The sequence below is a fragment of the Heloderma suspectum genome, chromosome 3 (genome assembly GCF_057233095.1).
Source record: "Heloderma suspectum isolate Gila_16-S chromosome 3, 16-S_ref, whole genome shotgun sequence".
NCBI classification, from domain to species: domain Eukaryota; kingdom Metazoa; phylum Chordata; class Lepidosauria; order Squamata; family Helodermatidae; genus Heloderma; species Heloderma suspectum.
In genome coordinates, this window is record NC_139460.1 from 27,439,277 (window position 1) to 27,461,460 (window position 22,184).

General features: G+C 45.0%; 1 protein-coding gene across 2 annotated transcripts in view; it reads right to left on the bottom strand.

Annotated features, from left to right (window-relative positions):
• The window catches only part of PDGFD (platelet derived growth factor D), a 255,669-nt gene that overhangs the window by 25,612 nt on the left and 207,873 nt on the right, over window positions 1-22,184 (bottom strand). For both annotated transcript variants that reach the window (XM_084842694.1, XM_084842693.1), the window contains exons 4-5: window positions 13,896-13,955; window positions 9,362-9,560 (exon numbers count right to left, since the gene is read on the bottom strand). In XM_084842694.1, the coding sequence (XP_084698820.1) occupies window positions 9,362-9,560; window positions 13,896-13,955 (259 nt within the window). The remainder of the gene's footprint in view (window positions 1-9,361; window positions 9,561-13,895; window positions 13,956-22,184) is intronic.

The window sequence follows — 22,184 nt, forward strand, 5'->3', positions numbered from 1 at the left end:
ACTTCACAGAACTCCTGTCATTTTTTAAAAAGAAAGAATTGGTGCTGTGAAAGCCAACCCAGTGTGTGCCAAACATCAAGCAGCAGCTTCACCTACAGTGACAGGGCAAGAGAGTGTTTACGTGTGTCTAATTTGCTAATATGAGCTGGTTCACACACTACATGCCTGCACGAACAGTTGCCTCTTTCTCCGAATAACACTCAAATAGAGATAATTTGTGAACAGACAGCTCACTGGGTCATATTCCCATAGCAATGACATTCCTGATTCTGGAGAACCATTGGCTCATTGGTGTTTCTCTCCCCTGCTCCCCCACCCCCGTAGCTACCAATAAAAAAATAAGACTGGGTCACTTGTGTAATGTGTATGTGTGAAGGTTTGAGGCCTACTGAGGCAAAGGGGAAAAAAGTCAGGCTTAGAGGCCTGGGTTTTGTTATTGTTGTTGGGAGGGGTATCCCTGAGAGGAGCAGTTTCATTTCCCAGGTTAGGTTTCAGTTTCATTTCCCCAATTAAGTTTTATTTCTTCAGGTTTGAAACAGTGCTTTCGGTTTTGAGGGAGGAAGGTAGATTAGGGATGGACGAAAGGGACTTACCTCGTCCCGCAGCTTGCTTCACAGTGGGGGGGAGGCGCTTCGCTTCTCCCCCCGAAGTTCAGGCGAGGGGGGGGAGGTGCCCCACCTCGCCCGGCCGAAATTCAGTCCGGGGGGGAGGCGCCCCATCCCTCACCGCCGAAATTCAGGCCGGGTAGGAGCGCCCCGTCTACCCGGCCGCAAAAAAAAAAGTAAAACACACACACACACACACACACGTGATAGGCTATGTAATGATTTACGTAGCCTATCACGGCTAGTTTTCCAAAGTCAGCCGTGATAGGCTATGTAAATCGTCACGTAGCCTATCACGGGTGACTTTGAAAAAAAAAAAAGCGCGTACGCAAATGGCGGCTCCCATGGGGACCACCATTTGCGTTCCTTATTTTGGCACGTCTAGTGTACGTAAAGATTTACGTAGACTACAGCGAAAATAAGGGCAACGCAAATAGCGTGCCCTTATTTTTGCCGTAGTCTACGTAAGTCTTTATGTAGACTAGACGTGCCAAAATAAGGAACGCAAATGGCGGTGCCCCATGGGCGCTGCCATTTGCGTACGCGCTTCCCCCCCCCCAAAGTCAGCTGTGATAGGCTCCGTGACGATTTACGTAGCCTATCACGGCTGACTTTGGAAATCTAGCCGTGATAGGCTACGTAAATTGTTACGTAGCCTATCATGGGTGTGTGTGTGTTTATTTACTTTACTTTTTTTTTTGCAATGGCGGTGGTGGCAGCCGGTCGGGAGACTGGCCGCCGCCCCCACCCCCGCCGAAACGCCGCCGAAATGCCGCCGGGACCTGCTGCCGAGAGGGACATTCGCCGAAGGTAAGTCCCATCCTGGGGGGGGCAGGGGGCCAGCGGAGAATTTCCCCAATGCTTTCGGGGGGCCGAATGCGTCGGCACTTGGCCTCCCGAAGATTCGTGGAGAAATTCTCTGCCAACCCTATGGTATATAAAGAAAGTGAGAGAGCCAGTAAGAGTAGAGTCAGGGAGACTAGAGCCTGAAGAGGGAGAAGGAAGAAGCAGCCTGGAGAAGTCCAAGTACAGCTAGGGTAAAGGAACTTGCATTTTGCAACTTTTATTTTCTCTTGATCCCTTTTGTATCACTCAGCTCTATGTGTAAATACCTTTAGTTGTGATTTGCTTGCTGTAATTTACCAGTAAACTGTTGTGGTTAAACCCTGTGTCTAGAGTGTCAGTCCCCCCACGTCTACAGCCTAAATCCCATGTAACTGGGAAGGGGGAAGGTAAAAGAAGGAAGGTGGAACTCTTAAGGAGGCAAGAGATCGTTAAGGAGTTGCTCAGGGTGGGGGGGTCCAGGTCATAAGGGGAATCCTGACAGTATGACTTAAAAATCAACAGTCAGCTGCATTTGAGAAGTGCAGCAGGTCTTTAGGAACAGCTAGGGAGGTGTGAATGAGCCAACCGTGAGCTCTTGAGGTCTTCAACTTCCACCTCAAAGTTTGCTTCGACTTGTGTCTGTCCTGTATCAGATTGAGAGCTTTGTTTTTTTTCTTTCCACACAAAACTCTGTGATTTTTTTCATGCGCATTTTCCCATGAGTGTCTAGCCATTGGGAAGGGGCCATGGCTCAGTGGTTCAGCACCTGCTTTGCATACAGAAAGTCCCAGGTTCAATCCCTGGCATCTCCAGGTAGGTCTTGGAAAGACTCCTGCCTGAAACCCTTCAGAGCCACTGCCAACATGGCAGAGCTCAGGAAGACAATGTTGCTCAAGCAAGCAAGGCTCAGTTCCAACCGGAAGCCATTAGTACTCCTTCCTGCCCAAATGGATTCAATGGCCAGCATGTGTGGGTGGAGTCAATCCAGGGACTGAAAATACTTTAGTGAAAAGGCTGCCACTTGCAGTTCTGGGGTTTGCCACACGGGGCAGCCACACACAACTCCAGCAGCTCCTGGCAAACTCTACCCTGAGTTCTGCAGCTTTCTACTCAGGCCTGTCCAACCAAGACTGGCCTAGGACATTTCATTCATTTCATTTCATTTCTATACTGCCCAATAGCCGAAGCTCTCTTGAGTGGTTTTGCAGCCTGAGTGCTGTTCCCGCCCTCAAGTCAAGATGCATATTATCCTAGCACACTCAAGTTATTTTGGCCCCTGAGAAAGAACATTTCACAAGCGCCATTCCACTTTCCTGGCAGTAAAAATATAATCATAAAAATTTAAATAATTATCCATTTGCTGCCCTTTCTTGACACCCAATATCTAATGCCTGAGGTGGCTTCTTCACTCTGCAAGACTACACACGCCTTTAAGTTAATTTCTCATCAGGGAGATTTTAACTTCCAGTCTTGCGCTCCCATACACCAAGACAAGGATCATCTGGAGCAGTGGTTTTCAAACTGTCTTGGAGAACTCTTGGATTATTCATCAGGGGATATGTGACAATTAATTATGGTGGACGGGTCTCCCTGAAGAAAATATGCTCACCTTCTTTGAAATGTGCAGACACAGGGGAATGTTGGGTGTGTTCTTGGATACACTTTTTGTTCATGCATGGTGACTGTGAAGTCTAAGAAACCTGGTTAAGGGCTCTGCATGAACTCACTGTGTACCTCTGAATGTGCTCCAGAGTCCTTCAACATATAAATTATTATGGAAAGGGTTCCCTGAAGGTAGAACATTTGAAAACAACTGCCTTATAGTGATGATTACCAGCTACACAAAAAAGTTCTTTTTGGAATACAGGATGAATATTTGCCATGAGCGAGTACATGTGACATCTGTATTCAGCATCCAAAGCATTGTGGCTTACTGGCAGATGGCCCAGAACCCTTCAAGATCGAGTACATGGAGGATTACAGATATTTACTGGCATCTCCTTGCAAACCCTGTAGACATGAGATTCTTCTGTTCAGGTTTTTTTTTTTAGGCTTGCTCTTGCTCTTCCTCTCCCTGGATTTAGTGCCCCTGTGGTCACATTTAGGAAACGATGGTTTACAGCGATCGTACAAAGTTCCTCAGGTTCCATAGGTCCTCTCTGAAAAATCTTGGAGCATTCTAACAGAAATGCTTTGGAAATGGTCCCTGTTGAAAGTCCAGCATCAATTGCTGCTTTGTTCCTGCCAGATTTCAGCTACAGATGACATTTACTATTAGAGGTTAATGGATTAAATAAAAAGAATTGGCCTGGGTCCAGCATTGCGTGGAATGGAAATTGGTGAACTTGATGATTCCATGGGTGGAAGCAGGGCCAGCCCAAGACATTTTGCTGCCTGATACAGAGCAGCAAATGGCGCCCCTATCCACCCACTCACCTAAGCTTTATAGTATCCAAGGCCAGTCACATTATGTTGGTACCTGAGGCAGAACATCCCATAAGCACCTCTCCCCATCCCTGGCAGTAGTAATACAATAATAGCAAAGTAAATAACTAAGAATGGGCTGCCCTTTTATGACACTTAAAACCTGCTGCCTGAGGCAGCTACCTCACTCTGCCTCATGGCAGGGCCAGCCCTGGGCAGAAGGTCATTTTCACCAATTCCTCTTCCCCCGCAGCCCCCTACACCCACAAAAATCTGCTCTGAGGTGTTGGTGAACAGTATACGAGATGGTGCTAGAGGTTGCACAGGGAAGGAGGGATCATCAAAAGTCACTAGCTCATCCCTCTTCCACCAAGGAGATGCTTCACTGGATCCTAGTTCCTTCCATCAACAGAAGGAGTCCTTCTGTTCACAGAAGTTCGGCTCTGTATCCCAACCATTGTGTGTATTAAATGAATGTTACTGGCAGACACATTAAAACAAGTCCTTAATTTCAAGGAAATTATTTTTGTTGGAAAAGATGAAGACAGACATCCCAAAATACTCATTCCTGTCCTTTGTGTTAAAATACATTTGGCACCCTCCTAATTTTTTCGTGGAATTCTGTTTTACTCACTAGAGGAACCTGAGTACATCTGTGTTCTTTGCAACTAAGAAGATTGATCAGTACTTTAAAAAAAAATTGGTATTTAGGATGCAACCCAAGGCACACTTTCCTGGGAGTGAGCCCCGCTGCGCACAGTGAGAATTACTCATGCATAGGATTGCACTGCACAATGGCTAGCTATATTATCTCTCTAACTATATTTACATATGTATTATCTAGAATTATCTGATAATTAGGCATCTTTGGTCATGGACCTCTCTCATACGCAACAGTGTGAACTCATGAGGCCTATGCAGACATTTAATGTTTATGTGTGTGTGGGGGGGCATGGGCCTACACATATAGGGTTGGAACCAGACTACGTCAGTTGAAGCTAGGCCCTCCTGAAATCAATATGAAAAACAAGTCATGACTAATTGATTGATCTCAATGAGACCTAAGGGCAACTAACTTAATCTGGAGCTAACCCACACAGCCCAAAATGTAGGCGTACAGAAAGCATAGATGGGGGTCTATGAAGGTTAGGGTTTACGCATATAGGCCCCTATGAAAAAATGAATTTCAGCACAGAGATGTCAGTGAAGTGCAGGCCAACGAAGTCCTATATCCTATACTACACGATTGACATGAATGTCTCCAAAGGGCTACAGTCATAGTCAAAGTGATTTGGTGAAGGCAAAACAAAATTTAGTATAACACCTAGAACCTGCTACAAAATGTTGCAGTAGGTGGAGCGCTCCTATTTAGTCTTCCAGCCACTCCATTCTGTTCCCCTCCCTGAGTTTTCCTTTCCTCACCCCCAACAGTCAGTATTCCATGCCAACAGAGCATGCACAGTCTTCTTTGGGCTCTTGGGGGGTAGGGAGGAGGGTTCTCCCCTCTTAGTTTTTTTCCTACAGTTTCTGTGTACTTCTGTGAACCTTGAGGTCCCCCCAATCCCATTGATATCCTCACCTAGAATCATAGAATAGTAGGGTTGGAAGGGACCTACAAGGCCATCGAGTCCAACCGCCTGCTCAATGCAGGAATCCACACCTTTGTGTGTGGATGGTCCTGTTTTGCAACATGCTCAGAGAATGAGTTCAAAAAGGAGCAAGTGGAAATAGACAAAATTCCCTGAAATATCAGTATATCCCCATAACAATGTTTTACATTTAAAAGCCAATATGAGTTGAGTTTTTGCCATCTCGGTAGTGTGAATGCATTGATCTGGGACTAGGGATGTTGAAGAAATCTGCAGCAGAATCAAATGAATTCAGATCTCTATGACTCCAACCATGGATTCTGAAGTGGACCAGCTTTTCCTGAATCACACAGATTCCACAGACTTGTGGATCAGTTTTTTTAAAAAAAACTTTCTGGAATTTTATGGAAATGTAGTCATAGAAAAATACATTAAAAACAGTCCAAAAACGCCAATTTTCCCCATATGTTAAAGCATGAAAATGCACATTTTGGGGAGATTTGCGCACTTTGGCAGGATTTGGACATTTTGGGCAAATGTGGGAAATTGGAAAAAAAATCTGGTTCTATCAATGAGTGGACAAAGGAACAAAAGGCACTGGACAATCTGTGAAACGCAGATGGAATGGAGTTGACAAAATCTGTACATCCCTAGCTGGGACGACATTGCAGTTCACCCCAATCTTCTTCAACCCACTTTTCCAAGATCCACTTGCCAAAATCACTGCAAATGTGATTCCAGGCACACTTCATTGAAATCAGTGGGGCTTACTTCAAAGCAAAAGGTGTCAAGGAAAGAGGTGATTACAACTTTAAATTCACACACACGCACACACTCTGTGAAGTTTTTGAAACGTTGCAGCAATGGGGACTGTGCACATCCCCAAGGCTGGGAGTGGAAGAGCCTCTCTCTTTCAGTCTCTCTGATTGACTAAAGCATCATTCAAGCTCGCCAGCTGCCTTCTGCCTGCCATTATGAATAACTCACCAAATAAAGTCTGGACAGCTCTAATCATTTTCTCAAGAGGACAAATGGTTTTTTGGCTTTCCTTTAAAGGCAGTCATTGCATATACGCCATGGATGTCCTAATTACCAGTACCAACTCCTCCTTTTCCTGCCCCCCTGCCACCATCTTCACCATCCTGCTGCATTATAAGGGCTGGATAATCATTTTTATCGCACTGAGCTTAGAAGAACATCTGTCGTCGTCAGCACCTGTCAGAGCAGGTGGTTTTTAAAGGCTGCAAACATCTCACCAATTTTCATTATGCAGACTGGGTGGCTAAGCATTTTAATTGTAATTGAACTAAGTGTGGACTTCTGTAGCATGCCTGCAGCTGCCACAAGTGCATTGTTAGGGACACAAAATAAAATGACTCCCACCCCCACTATATGATTTATTAATTTATCCACCACTCAGCCAATAAGTTCCCTGAATAGTTCACAATTTAATGCAGAATAAACCAATAAAGACAATAAAAACACCTTACGGCTCATGGTAAAATTATGTGTGTGTGTGAATATCTCTCTCTCTCTCTCTCTCTCTCTCTCTCACACACACACACACACACACACACTTTGATTTTCAAACTGGCATAAACCAGAAGAGAACTGGTACTTCAGCTATTGGGCAGTATAGAAATTAAATCATACATACATACATACATACATACATTCATACTATATTTTATTCTGTGGCATGGGTGGGAATCCTCTGGCCCTCCACCAAGCCCCTCCCTCTCCACGAAGCCTTGCCCCTTCAGGGCCAGAGGAATCCCCACTATCGCTGTTATCTCTGATCAGTGACCGGGGATAACAGCATGGCTTTCCCGAGTGTGCTGTGCACCAGTCCAACTGGGAGGGCGAGCATTCCACGAAGTGCTTCGCCTGCCCCGTGTCCTTCCCAATGGGTGAAAATGCAGGGCAGGCAAAGCCGTTCCAGCCGAGGTGCCAGGTGGAGAAGTGCTCCTCCCCCTTGCTCATTGGCTGTGGTGGCTTCACTCCATGCGCATGCAGCAAAGCCAGGTTCCCCAACTCCTCCATCTGGTGCCTGAATCAGGATGGCTTTACCTCCCCGCACGTCCACCTCAATGGGGGCAGGCATGGGGCAGGCAAAGCCAGGTCCCTGTGTGAACCATCATCTGGAACAGCTCCAGTTGGCGCTTTGGCCAAGGAGGAGTGGATTATGTTAGTAGGTGGGGGGCACTCTCCCTGCTGATGTCATCTGGCTCACAGAGGGTTGGGGGTGGGATCATCTGGCTCCCCATCCCTGTTCTGTGGTCTACTGAAAAAGCCGAATGAACTTTGGAGAGAGCACGCAAGCCCATCTGAAGAAATACACAAAGACAACACAAAACTCCCCAAATGTCCTGCAAAACCAAGGCAAAAACAAAAGAAAAATAATATTGAAGTGATTATGTGATGAACATGCAACATGAACCGGGATCAAGAAAGCAACTTCAGTGTTTCAAAAAAAAAAAAAAAAGCTCATAGTTTTCTTAGTCAAAATTAAGAGTGAGCATTAATTCTTGGTTAATGGAACTGTGCTGCCATCTGACAGCTTTCCCTTTTCTGTACATTCCATCCAATGGGTTCTTTATCTGGGGCATTATTTTGCTACTGTTATTTACCATCTGCTAATTTTACCATCCATTTTATTCATTAATTTTCTCTGAAAGCCGCTGCGATAATACAACACTAACAATACAAGTGCTAGCAAGGGTATCATTCCATTAAACTCCTGCAAAATAAATACATTAAAATACAGTAGAAATGCTGTTTTAAAATGCTTCCATTTCTATAACTGTTTGACAGGTTTACACAAGTGCAAAAACGGGGTCAATATAATAATTCTCCAGACAGCTTGAGAATCTCTAAGCTGTTTGCCGAGGATGTTCTCTTGTCAAAAGTATTATATGTTGAGCTGAATTTCCAAGTTGTAGCTGAATTCTACATACACATTTAAACTGTCATCCCACTAGTACTTGGTGGTGGGGTGGGGCTAGGAGCAAGGCTGGCGTCAAGGGTAGATATGGTAGATATGTATCTACCCTTGGCTGGCATCAAGCGTAGATATGACCCATCTGCTGAGGGCCCACACCCCAGCATGGGCCCACTGACAAGACCCCCCTGGAGTTGTTCCTCCTCTTCACCATTGCAACCTGTTTGTTCGCCTGCCCCTCTCTCTGGCCCAGACAACAATGCTGGTGAGAAGGAGAAGCAGTAGATGCCATGGCCTGCTTGCTCACTGGCTGTCTGCCTGTCAAGCAATTCAGGTAGAAGTAAGTGCTTTATGATCAAAATTTGGGTAGAAATAAGTGCTTCATGACCACAAGTGGCATACAATATGCCAATTACAGCCACAGTTTTCCCACGGTAGCCCCATGGCAGCTGCCATTAGCTTATCTCACCTTTTATAAAGCTGGAAAGCTGCCCTGCACAAAATCCAGAGGATGCACAGGTAAGGCGGGCTTGTCTGCTGCAGACTCCGCAGATCGGATTCTTGGGAATCCGACCTCATTGGAATGTGCGGTGGATTTCTCCAGCAGCCCTACCTCCAACGGAAGGGAACAGCCAGGGGTCTCAGGAGGAATAACGGAGGTGGCTGCTTTTGCTGTCTACCACACAACCTCCAGCATCTGCCGCCTGAGGTGTCCAGTTCAGTCTTTGCAATGGTTGGGCCAGTCCTGATTTTTAAAATAAAGCAAGGTGCCCTACCGAAGGAAGGATAATAAAAATAATAGTTCCATTGCCGTGTTCCATTCTTCTTAGCTCCATTTTTCAATGAATTCCTTGCTTTTAAATTGAACAATACACAACTCACTGTAACTTACAACAGTAAGACAATTGAAAAGTAACACAATATCAGAATCAAAAGATACCACCACCTCCCCAGAAAATCAGAAGGTTTCTTCCTACCTTTCGACTTCCTTTCGTAGAAACTTCTGCCTCGAAGTGGGGCAGTTTCTGTGTACAGATTTTCGAGATCCTCTTTCCATGTATCTGGATTAAAGTGCTTGAGCAGTTCCTCCACAGTGTCGAATCCGGCGATGGTTTGATCCAGAGCTTCCGCAGTAAGAGTAGGGTCGGTCACTGATGAAGAGTGATAGGAAACGCCCTAAGAGTGACATACAGTGCAGGGTACTTTGAAAAACACAGGTAGAAAATGACAAAGCATTTCAAAGAAGCTTTTTCCAGAGCTGATTCACAGGTGGTATTCATGCAAGGCTAGTGTTGTGCATTGCTAAAAGCAATGGTTGTGTTTCATGTGTGTATGTATATACCTGTGTGTATAACATATACACGCTTTCTTTCTTTCTTTCTTTCCCTTCCTTCCTTCCTTCCTTCCTTTATTACATTCTGTACCACTCTTAGGGATGGATGGACTCACCCATGCCCGGCTTCATCGGACGCTCGCTGAGTTGTTGCCACCGCCCAGCCTTGTTCTCGGTGCCACATGAACTTTGTCGTGGCCCAGTGAGCACCTGATGAAGCTGCAAGGCCTCCTGTCCTCCCTAGTGAGCTAACATTGTGCACTTCCTGGTATGAGATGTTGCCTACTTGGCAGCTGTAAAGTCCCCTTTTACGCAACATTGCAGGCATGGATGCTCCATTCACACCAGTAATGTTGCGTAAATGTGCCCTTAATGGTGGCCAAGTACACAACATTGCCAACCTGGATGTGCCCCGAGCCACCATTGTTGTGTACAATGGCAGCTCGCTAGGGAGGACGGGCAGCTGACGGGCAGCTTTTGGCCACTCATCAAGCTGCAAGGTGCTTGCTGAGAGGGTGTGCAAGTGCCCCACAGTTTGGTGAGTGAGGTCTGGGAGGGCGGGTGAAGGGGAGTCCATTGGCCTCCACCCCCCAGACTCTCACAACATCCCTAACCACTCCATATTCAAAGTTCTTGGGTGGTATGTATGTACGTATACATACACATGTTCATGACTAACCTATTTATATATGCATTATTATTTATAGAGTGCCATCAATGTAATGACACATGGCACTTTACAAAATAAAAGAGCATAGATTCCTGTTCCAAGGGTCTTACAATGCAAAATTCAACAAAGGGAAGTTAACAGAGGAAGGGGAAGGAAATGGAGGCAGGGCTTAGCAGGGGTAAAATATGCCATTATTTGAATTACATGTACCTCGCCTTAGTTACAGTGGGTAGGGGGATTAGGGGGTAGTACCAAAGGCTTCACAGGGAAAAGGTGAATTTTGAAGAAGGGTTGAAGTAAGTAAGAGAGGGGGTCTCCTGGAACTGCTCTGGGTGACAATTCCAGGAATAAAGGGCATAGTCCTTTGAGGGACTAGGGGAAGTTAAGACAGCTGAGGGTGGTCCATCTGGAGAAGTGGATGTTAGGGGCAAGAACGTATCAGGATATATGTCTGGAGAAATATGTGCAGGGGACAAGGCTACAGAGGCCTCTGAAGGTAAGGGTGAAGAGCTTTTGCTGGACATGGGAATAGGCAATATACTAGTGTAAGGATTTGAGGAGGGAGGTCCCATAGTCACAGTGAGAAGAGAAGTGACTGATTTTTGCAGCAAGATAGAGGTGAGAAGACTGAGGTGAGACAATGGAAGACCCAAGAGGAGAAGCTGAGTGAGTGAAGACGAATCGTGGAACACCAAGCACTTTTGTCCAGTATTACCTTTCTTTCACATAAAAACCCCAGCTTTGAAAAGATTGATTTTCAGATTTCCATAGCCAAGCAGAGAAAGGAAGCTTAAGTCTCTTGGCAGTGGGCAAGTCAAGAGAATGATCACAGACCCTAATAACCTCCTGGCAGATTCAGTGGAAAAGTTAAGCAGCAGCCTAACAAACGTGAGCTTCTTCTGCAAAGAGGGTATTACCAGTGTTAGCAGAAAAGCTTTCACCAAGTGTACCATGGCTCAAGCGCTGTATCCACAGCAGAAGACAAAGAGGGACTGTTTTAATGGGACAAAGCTGAGAGACTTGCCAGACTAACAACTTCATTGTTGCCATTCCACAATGCTCACTAGATTGTTACTTGGTAGGAACTATTGGCAGCTCTTTCCTCATGAGTGCCAAGCCAGTGGTGAGTTTTTATCCTCCAGAGACATAAGAAAGAATTCAGAATGAGTGTATATTTTTTTAATAGCAAACTAGTTCAGCAAAGTTTATAACATCGTATAAGTCTTCCAAGGTTGCACAAATGGGATCTTATGCAGTGGGGAAAAGGGGGAAACCGTAAAGGATACAATCACGGTGCATTCAGTAGTTGAATGTTCAGAACAGGACAAGTAGTATAACTCTCAGATATGCTTGTGGGGGAACTACACAGTGCAAGCTTACGCAGACTGCTGATGTCATCTACTGTTTGCTGGTGATGAGGTAAAGGGCCCAGTGCCTGAGCTGCACAGATGTGGCCCTGAACTGCAGGAATCTGTGGTGATAGCTAGCAAGTACATGCAACTCACCTTTTGCAGACCATTGGAAGAGTTAGGCAAGGAGCATAATGTAGCCCCACCCCCAGCACCCATGGCAAATATTTGGCTGGCCTAAGACGTTTTGCTGCCTGACTCAGTGAACAAAATGGCACCCTGTCCCGTATACACAAGCTGACTGGATGGCAGTTGTATCTTTCTTCAGCACTGGTGATGGGACAGTGTCCTCTGCCACACCTGAAGGCAGCAGGCTAGCTCAGTCTCAGAAGGCACAAAGCAGGCCGTATGGCACACAGCTCTGTCTTCCAGCAACTTACTGCTGTCTCCCCATTCCTGCCACCTGAAGCAAGCCACCTCACTCTTCCTAACAGTAGGGCTGGCCCTGCCTAGGCACCTCACCCTATGTGGGGCTGCCCTTGAAGAATGTAGCTACTGCAAAATGCAGTAGCCAGAATGTTAATGACTGTGCCTGTAAGGGATCATATTATATCAGTCCTTAAAGATGGCTACCTATTAGTCACTGGACTCAATTCGATGTGACAGTGCAAACGTACAAAGCCCTCAATGGCTTAGAACCACGATACCTGAAGGAACACCTTTCCCCATACGATATTGCCTTGGCTTTGAGGTGAGCTACAGAGGCTGTTCTCAGGATGCCATCACTGACAGAGGCTAAACAAATATACAACTTGTCAGAGCGCCTTCTCAACAGTAGCACTCTGGTTGTGGAATTCTCTCCCGCACAAGCTCTGGCTACCTCCTATGTTCTATATTTTTCAGTGCCAGCTGAGGGCTTTTTTTCCCAGCAGGCCTTGGGGTGACTGACTGTTTGATGCTTCTGTTTCTAAACAGGGGTGTATGAGAATTCCATGTTTGTTTGCAAAGCATGTGAACATGCCCTGTTTGAAGCACCGAAAGTGAGCGCAAGCATGTGTCCCCTGAAAATATTTGCGATTTGTCAAATGCATGCCCACATTAGTCTCATTCCTGATTCCCAGTCTGATTTGCACACGTTAGAAAATTTGCACAAATTTGTGGAGATTTGTACACATTTGTGGAGATTTGCACAAATTTCTCATTCGATCATTGCTCAATTTGTGGATCTTGAACATTGCTCGTTTGTCCATCCCTACTTGTAAATTGTATCTGTTTTATTTGATTGTTGTGAACTGCACAGAGATCATAGGTAATGGGTTGAGGGATGGGATATAGATTTTATAAATAAAATAAAATAAATAGACAGGACACCCATGAATAGAAACCTGCATTATCTCAGATCAGACTGTTTGTCCATCTAGCCTTACCTCTTATCTGAACTGTTAAAATTGGAAATGCTGGGGATTGAACCTGAAACCTTCTGCATGCAAAGCATGTGCTCTACCACTGGGCTATCGTCCTTCCCCCTTTCTTTCTTTCTTTCTTTCTTTCTTTCTTTCTTTCTTTCTATTTAAAACATGTGTATCCCACCCTATATCATTAAGATCTCAGGACGACATACAGATAAAATCAATTTAAACAGTATAAAATAATACATCATTTAAACAGTTAAAAACATATTAAACCATTAAACAAGCTAATACCAATTTTTTAAAAAAATCTAAAACAATAAAATAGTTAAAACAGTGTGCAACTTTAGGAAATTCAACTAGCCCTCAAAGGTGCTGGTGAAAAGCCATGTTTTAACTTGGCGCTGAAACAAAACCAATGTCTGTGCCAACCGGGCCTCCAAGGGGTGGGCATTCCGCAACTGGGCTGCCACAGCAGAGAAATGCATGCTACAACACGTTCCCCAGTGCTATGCCCAGATGGACTTGCTTCCAGAGCAGCCAAACCAAATTCCCTCAGCCCAATATCTATTCGATGACAGAGTCTAGACTCTGCCAGGTAGGGCTCTGGGGCTGATTTTGGGAGCTGTCTCTCTCTCATCAAGAAACACCTTGCCATTATATCACACATTTTCTTTGTTGTGGACTTCAGCTGAACTCCAGTCTCTTTTACAAACCCTTTTTCAGATAAAGCAGCAACGCATTACTTACCAAGACAGGGCTTGTGACTGATTCCCAGTTGGTTTCGGATGCGGCAGGCTGGAGAACTTCCTGAAGATCAAAAAGTAATGGGGAAAAAAGAGGATATCACAGTCACAAACACTTTGTGCAGATCATTTTTGTTTTGTTTTTCAGAAAGCATGAATTATATGGTCATTGAGCATTTTAATCCAAAACACATGGCCTTGCTCCATTCTTGAGGGTTGTTTACTGGTCCTCCTTCCTTTAGATGTGTTCATGTGGATGAAAACAAACAGCATTCCGTACTTCAGTGAGGGTTATTCAGGACAATGGGTCAGATCCAGATTTAGTCAGAGTAGACCCACTGAAATCAAGTTTGGTATGACTAACTTAAATCCCATTGATTTCAATAGGTCTACTTTAGTGTAATTTGAACAGACGCAACTCCCCCCACTTTTCTCCCTCTAAACAAAGCTCATATTCAGTAGAAACAACTGAATACATTTGAGGATGGCTTGGCACATTGTATCAATGTACCAAAGCAGGAAGGGCTGTATTCCCCACCCTTGTTTCTAGGGATGGTGTGGGTGCCTGATTCAGTCCAGGAATCTGGCAGAACTGCCCCTGCCCACACCCCCGAGCCCCGCTCGCCGAGCCCCTGCTCCTGCCCACCTCTTGCCCATGCTCGGCAAATAGCCTGCACTCACCCCAGTGGCCTCACCGAGCTTCGCGGTACCCATTTTTTTTAGAAATGAAATGGCGACCGCAAAAATGTGCATACTTGCACACACGTAAAATGTGCATTTTTGTAAATGTGCATATTCATGTATGCGCGGAAATGTGATTTTAAAAATATGCATTTTTACGCACTCACAAATATGCATTCACTTTCACACATGAGAATATGTGCATTCACAAAATGCACATTTTCACACATACAAAAACATGCGCATTTTTGCAATCACCATTTAATTTATTTCTTTAAAATGGCAACTGTGGAGCTCAACAAGGCCACTGGGGTGAGTGCAGGCTGCTCACCGAACATGGGAGGAGCTTGAGTGTGGTCCAGGGACCGGCGAGCAGGGGCAGGGGCTGGGCAGGTGTCCAGAGAACTCAGACGGGGGTGAGTTCGCACATCCCTACTTGTTTCCTGTCAGGAACCCATCCTTCAGGTCAGAAAAAGCATCACCTGCTTAATTTCGAAGTGTCGGGCTATACTTCAAGGCTAGGGTGGTCACTCGTGCATTGCCCCAAAAGAAGAATTGCATCACCAAAAAAAAGGACAACAATTTGCATAACAGGTGCAGATTTAGAAATAACAACTATAATTTAAATCAAAATACAGTACATCTCACCATAGCTGGTAATAGTGTCCCGGTGATCTGTGTGCCTATTCAGTCTGCTGGCCAGGTGCTGCCAATGGGCAACATCAAAGCCCATGTTTTCCTTCTTAGGGGTCTTTGACTTTAAACCAGACTTGGACTAGACAGCCCATCAATAGAGGCAGGGCTGGCCCATGACATTTCGCTGCCTGAAGCAAAGAACAAGATGGCGCCCCCTCCCATTCCATGTATGAAAGCCAACTGGCCTGATAGAAAAATCTGTCTTCAATGCTGATGATGGTACATCACCCTCTGCGGCACCTGAAGGCAGCAGGCTAATGTAGGGGGACACAGATCAGGATGCCTGGCACACAGGTTTCTCCTCCAAAACCTTGCCACCACCTCCCAAGATCTGTGCCTGAGGTGATTGCCTCACTCTGCCTAATGGTAGGGCCAGCCCTGAATAGAGGGGACCTTCAAATAGAGGACTGTTATGTGCCAGTTCTCCAAAATAGAGGACTGTCCTCTGTAAAGTAGGACACTTGGCCACTCAAAGCACAGAGACAGTAAACTTATTTTATTTTGTTACTGACCATCTGTTCTAGTTTTTTTTTCTGGGTGCTGAAAATGGCTGACATGAGACTAGGAATGGGTGAACGATGGGTGAATGTTCAAGGTCACCAGGGTTTGCTGAACATTGTCTCATAGCTCATCTTATGCCGAATTCCCATTCCCATTTGCTATCGCTGCTGGCTATGCACAAAAAGGAAATTGAGCAGTGACCAACAATCGAATGTGAAATTTGCACAACTTTCCTGTTTGATTTGTGCAAATTTCCTAAATTTACACCAATTTCCTATATTTAAACAATTTCCCTAAATATACACACATTTCCTCAGTTCACACACATTTCCTACATTTCCTACACAGACGAAAGTGGAGCTGATTCAGTCTGCAGGGGAAATTTGTGCTTATTACGAAATCTGCATACGTCTAGGAAATTTGCAGAAATTGAACAAGAACACATGTTTAGCAATTTATGAACGTTTTTGGTGGACACGTGCTCATGATTGCATTTGAGGTTGTGAATGTGGCATGCTTGCAAGTTTTGTGAGCAAAAATCAAATTCTTATACATCCTTACATGAGGCCCCCTGAGTGCAAACAATCTCCTATTCAGGCACAAACAAGGCTGAGACAAGTTTTGCTTTACTTGGGATGTCATGAGAGTTCATGGGGGTGGGTGGGGTGGAGTCCAACAGACTCCCCCTCGCCTACACTCCCAGACCACATTTGCCAAAACATGGGGCACTCGGTGAATGCCCAGCAGCAGCCTCATCCTCCTAGCGAGCCTCCATTGTGCACAGCAATGGCAGCTCAGGTACTTCCATGTAGGTAATGCATAATTGGTGGCTGTAAAGGGAGCATTCATACCTGTAAAGAATGGAGCATTCATGCCTGCAATGTCATGTAAACGGGCCCTTTATGGCTGCCAATTACATAACATTACCTACCTGGAGGGGCCTGAGCCACCATTGTTGCACACAATGACAGCTCGGTAGGAGGATGGGTGGCTCCACAGCTTTGTCAGGTACTCACTGGGCTGAGATGAACCTCACACGGTGCTGTGAGCAGGGGCATGTGGCAGCAGCGGATCGGCGAGCGCCCGACAAAGCCGGGCATGGGTGAGGTCCATCCCTATGCTTGACCAATGAAGTGCCATCACATTTTCTCAGATCATTTTGAAGTAGGGTTTCTTGCCTCCTTTGGAGTATGTGAGAAAGCCTTTTCAGGTTGAGGAGTTGTTCACTGGAACTCTGGCACAGATGACACACGGATAGTTCCACCTCAGCATGTCTGCTCACCCTTGGCTGGAGCAAATGCACTCCATAGTTGGGGTCTTTAGTGGTCCCAAAACATAGAAGGGCCCTTTTCCAGGCAAGGTTCAATGTTTTGCCTTCAGCAGTAGTGGAAGGCCAGTTCACTTGTTAGGAATCTCAGTTGAACTAAGATTATTATGTCCCTGCAACTCCGCTGAGACGGGGACTATTTCTCATGTGTTGTTTTACTTTAGCCTATATAAAGAGCCTAGGAACCATTACTGCATCCTCTTTTAATGTTATTTTCTGGATGCTCTGGTAGATTTCTGCTTGTTTCTGTTTGGGTGGCTCTAATACCAAGGTAACATAAAAGGGCGCTAAGTTTTTGAACACTGCTATTAACGCCACATCTCTAATGGTGGTAAATTACACTGTACTCACACTCCAAACATAGCTCTTTCTAGCTATTCTATTTTTGTACTGTGGTCAGTTGACTAATAAATAATAATAAGATGCTGCTGCTGCTCTGCTGGATCATGTCATGGGCTAAAATCAAAATTCACTTGAAGCTTCCTTCCCCCACCTCGGACTAATATCCCATTTTAAAGAAATCATGCGCTGCCTGGATAGTTTAGATAACCCCAGGGCCATTTGTATTTTATTTTACAGTGTGCTTCTGATTATTTTGTGTTATCCTTCATAAATATTGTCTTCTTTTACTATGTTTATGATCTTGAGGGCCTCAGAGGGAGACAGCTTAGCTACCCTGCTAGGAAGGGCACACAGAGTGGGAGACTAGCGGTGCCATTCTATACATGTCTGCTCAGGGGAAATTCCTACTCAGTTCAGTGCTTGCATGGTTAAAGTTTTTGTTCAAAGAAGAAAAGTGGGATATACATTTATAGTACAGTATTCTGCATGTTTACCCAGAAATAAGTCCCATTGAGTTGAATGGGGCTGACTTCCAAGGACAGAAGTATCCATAAGTTTTGGACTTCAGCTCCCATAATCCCCAACCTTTGCCCATGCTGGCCAGAGCTGCTGAGAGTTGTAGACCAAAACATCTCAAGAGCACTAAGTTGCCAACCTCTGCTATTGGATTTCAGCCTTGAAATATTAGATGCCATAAATAATCGCTACATAGAAGAGGGAATGTTTGCAAGGCACTTGTTCTGCATGGATGAGGAAGATGAAGCTGCTGAAATGCCCTCTTCTCCATAACCGAGAAAGCAGGAAACAACACAATAACACTTCTATTGTTTAACCACAGGTTGCCGCAACAGTAAAATGATACAACTTAAAAACAGAACACATAAGCCTAAAATCATAAAAACCAGCAGTCAGTCATAACACAGGCACAGACAAGATAATCAATCTCCCTTTGATGTTGTAGAGGCCCTTCTCAGCTTTTGGGATGTTGTGGCAAATTAAGCTACCCCATAATATATTTATTGTCATGGTTGTATGGCAGGTATTTTAGTTTCCCTCCTTCTCATCTTCTCATAAGAACACTAGGTCATATCCGATTGTGCTGGAACTAGTGAAGGTGGCGTATTCCCATTGGATTCTGTCCTATGGGATGCCCACAAGTAGGACATGAATGCAATGGTGACACATTATGGATATGTGTGCAGAAAGACTGGACTCAAAATGCTATATACCCCAACTCTTTGAATTGCTTGCCTTAATACTGTTTTATATATTATTTCATTTATACTCTTTCATTCATCTAATCACGCTTTCTTACTATCAATAAAGATTGCTTCTTGCTAAAATCCTTTCTAAAAGCTTGCTATCTGTCCCTTCCTCCTTCTTTCTAATTCAGAGAATTGGCCTGGGTCACTGTAACCCTGAAAATAACCCTTTTAGCCAAAGTCAATGGGAAACATTCTAGCCCAGGTCAGGAAAGCGGGGAGGGAGAGTGTGAATGGGAGAGTGAATGGTTTTATTGCAGGAAGGCCTAATGGGGGTGCTTTGGTATGTGCTGAAGACTGCCAAAGTATCAGTTACAAAAGATGGAGATGGGCTAAGACTTCACAACCTTGAGAGGTGTTGCGGAATCAAAGGGGTGTGTCAGACTGTCAGTGAACAACCATCAATCTTGGAACTGGATATCAAGAAAGAACACGTTGAACCCCTCTTCAATGCCATAGGCCCCAACGAAGGAAGAAGTGGATAAGATCCCTGAGCCTGCCAGTGTTCAGGAGGGGCACGGTTGCATCTGGATCATTGTATGTGCACATTTAACAGTACCCTCGATCCACAGGACACGCTTCAAGTGCTCTGGCCAAGTGTTGTGCGGTGTGCAGTGAGTATGTGTTGGCTAGAATTCATGGAATAGGATTTTACTGCCCAGGGCATAGATAAGTTGCAGTTATCTTTGCATTGTCATACTCTGTTTTGGAGGTTTTCATACAGACAGCAGGTTCTGGCTTGAGCCTGGCTGAAACTGTATGCCCGTTATACAGTCAGCAAGCTCTGGTGTGAGCTTGGCTGCAAGGAAGCTGCATAACAAACAGAGGCTAACTGTATATTTTGTTATTTAAGGCTCCACGTTTGGGTAACGAAGTTGTGACCAAGGGGTGTATAGTTCCTTGAGGTACTTGCTAGGTTGCGACTAAGGAGTGTTTAATTCCTTGAGGTATTTGTAACTAAGGTTGTGACTAAGAGGTGACCTGCCTCTTAAGCCTCAGATAGTCTGCAAGTCTCTGAGGAGGCTCAGCTGTTGTTTGTTTGTTTATTGTCAATAAATCTCCTTTTTCTTTCACCTACATGGGTTGTGTGTATTCTATCTCCACCTCAAAAGATCCCAACCCCCTCAGACTGATCCACTGAGGGGTCCTGGGTATAAAGTAAAATTGACAACAGCATCCTCCCACTCATATTTCCAGCAACAGGCATCCTGCCACTGTTATTGGAGGTAATATATAGCACTCATGATCTGTAGCCAATGACAGCTTTATCATCCCTAAAATTGTCTAATCCCCCCTTAAAGACATCCAAGCTGGTGGCCATCACTACAGCTTATGGTAGGGAATTTCATTGCGTACTGTGTGAAAAAAAATCTTCCTTTTATCGGATCTCCCACTATTCAGCTTCATGGGATTATCCCCAGTTCTGGTACACTGAGAGAGGGAGAAAAATGTCTCCCTTTCCGCTTCCTCCACACCATGTATACACCTCTATCATGTCTCCCCTCACTCACCTTTTCTCTAAGCTTGTTGTTGTTCAGTCGTTCAGTCGTGTCCGACTCTTCGTGACCCCATGGACCATAGCACGCCAGGCCTTCCTGTCCTGCGCTTTCTCCCGGAGTGTGCTCAAGTTCATATTCATGGCATCGGTGATGCTATCTAGCCATCTCATCCTCTTCGTCCCCTTCTCCTTTTGCCTTCAGTCTTTCCCAGCATCAGGGTCTTTTCCAGAGAGTTTTCTCTTCGCATTAGGTGGCCAAAATATTTGAGCTTCAGCTTCAGTATCTGTCCTTCCAATGAGCACTCAGGGTTGATTTCCTTTAGGATTGACTGATTTGACCTCCTTGCAGTCTGGGGGACTTGTAAGAGTCTTCTCCAGCACCACAGTTCGAAAGCATCAATTCTTCAGCACTCAGCCTTCCTTATAGTCCAGCTCTCACAGCCATACATTACTACTGGGAAAACCATAGCTTTGATTAGACGGACCTTTGTTGGCAAGGTGATGTCTCTGCTTCTTACTATGCTGTCTAGGTTTGCCATAGCTTTCCCCCCAAGGAGCAAGAATCTTTTAATTTCATGGCTACAGTCACCGTCTGCGGTGATCTTGGAGCCCAAGAAAGTAAAATCTGTCACTGCTTCCATTTCTTCCCCTTCTATATGCCAAGAAGTGATGGGGCCAGATGCCATGATCTTCGTTTTTTTAATGTTGAGTTTCAAACCAGCTTTTGCACTCTCCTCTTTCACCCTCAACAAGAGGCTCTTGAGATCCTCTTCACTTTCTGCCATTAGGGTGGTATCATCTGCATATCTGAGGTTGTTGATAATTCTCCCGGCAATCTTAATTCCAACCTGTGATTCATCCAACCCGGCGTTTCTCATGATGTACTCTGCATATAAGTTAAATAAGCAGGGTGACAATATGCAGCCTTGTCGTACTCCTTTCCCAATTTTGAACCACTCGGTTGTTCCATGTCCGGTTCTTACTGTTGCTTCTTGACCCTCGTACACGTTTCTCAGGAGACAGGTAAGGTCGTCTGGTACTCCCATCACTTTAAGAATTTGCCACAGTTTGTTGTGATCCACACAATCAAAGGCTTTAGCATAGTCAATGAAGCAGAAATAGACGTTTTTCTGGAATTCTCTTGCTTTCTCCATGATCCAGCGAACGCTGGCGATTTGATCTCTAGTTCCTCTGCCTCTTCGAAACCCAGCTTGTACTTCCGGTAGTTCTCAGTTCGCATACTGCTGAAGCCTAGCTTGTAGGATTTTGAGCATCACCTTGCTGGCATGTGGAATGAGCGCAATTGTGCGGTAGTTTGAACACTCTTTGGCGTTGCCCTTCTTTGGAATTGGAATGTAAACTGACCTTTTCCAGTCTTGCGGCCATTGTTGAGTGTTCCAAATTTGTTGGCATATTGAATGCAGCACTTTAACAGCATCATCTTTTAGGATTTTAAATAGCTCAGCTGGAATACTGTCATCTCTGCTAGCTTTGTTGTTACTAATGCTTCCTAAGGCCCACTTGACTTCACTCTCGAGGATGTCCGGCTCCAGTTCAGTGGCCGCACTATCATGGCTATCAGGGACATTTAGATCTTTTCTTGAAGAGATCTCTAGTCTTTCCCATTCTGTTGTTTTCCTCAATTTCTTTGCATTGTTCATTTAAGAAGGCCTTCTTGTCTCTCCTTGCTATTCTCTGGAACTCTGCATTCAGTTGGATAGATCTTCCCCTTTCTCCCTTGCTTTTCGCTTCCCTTCTTTCATCAGCTACTTGTAAAGCCTCATCAGACAGCCACTTGGCTTTCTTGCACTTCTTTTTCTTTGGGATGGATTTCGTTGCTGCCTCCTGAACAATGTTACGGACCTCCGTCCATAGTTCCTCAGGCACTCTGTCTATCAGGTCTAATCCCTGAAATCTATTCCTCACCTCCACTGTATATTCATAAGGGATATGATTTAGGTCATACCTGAATGGTTTAGTGGTTTT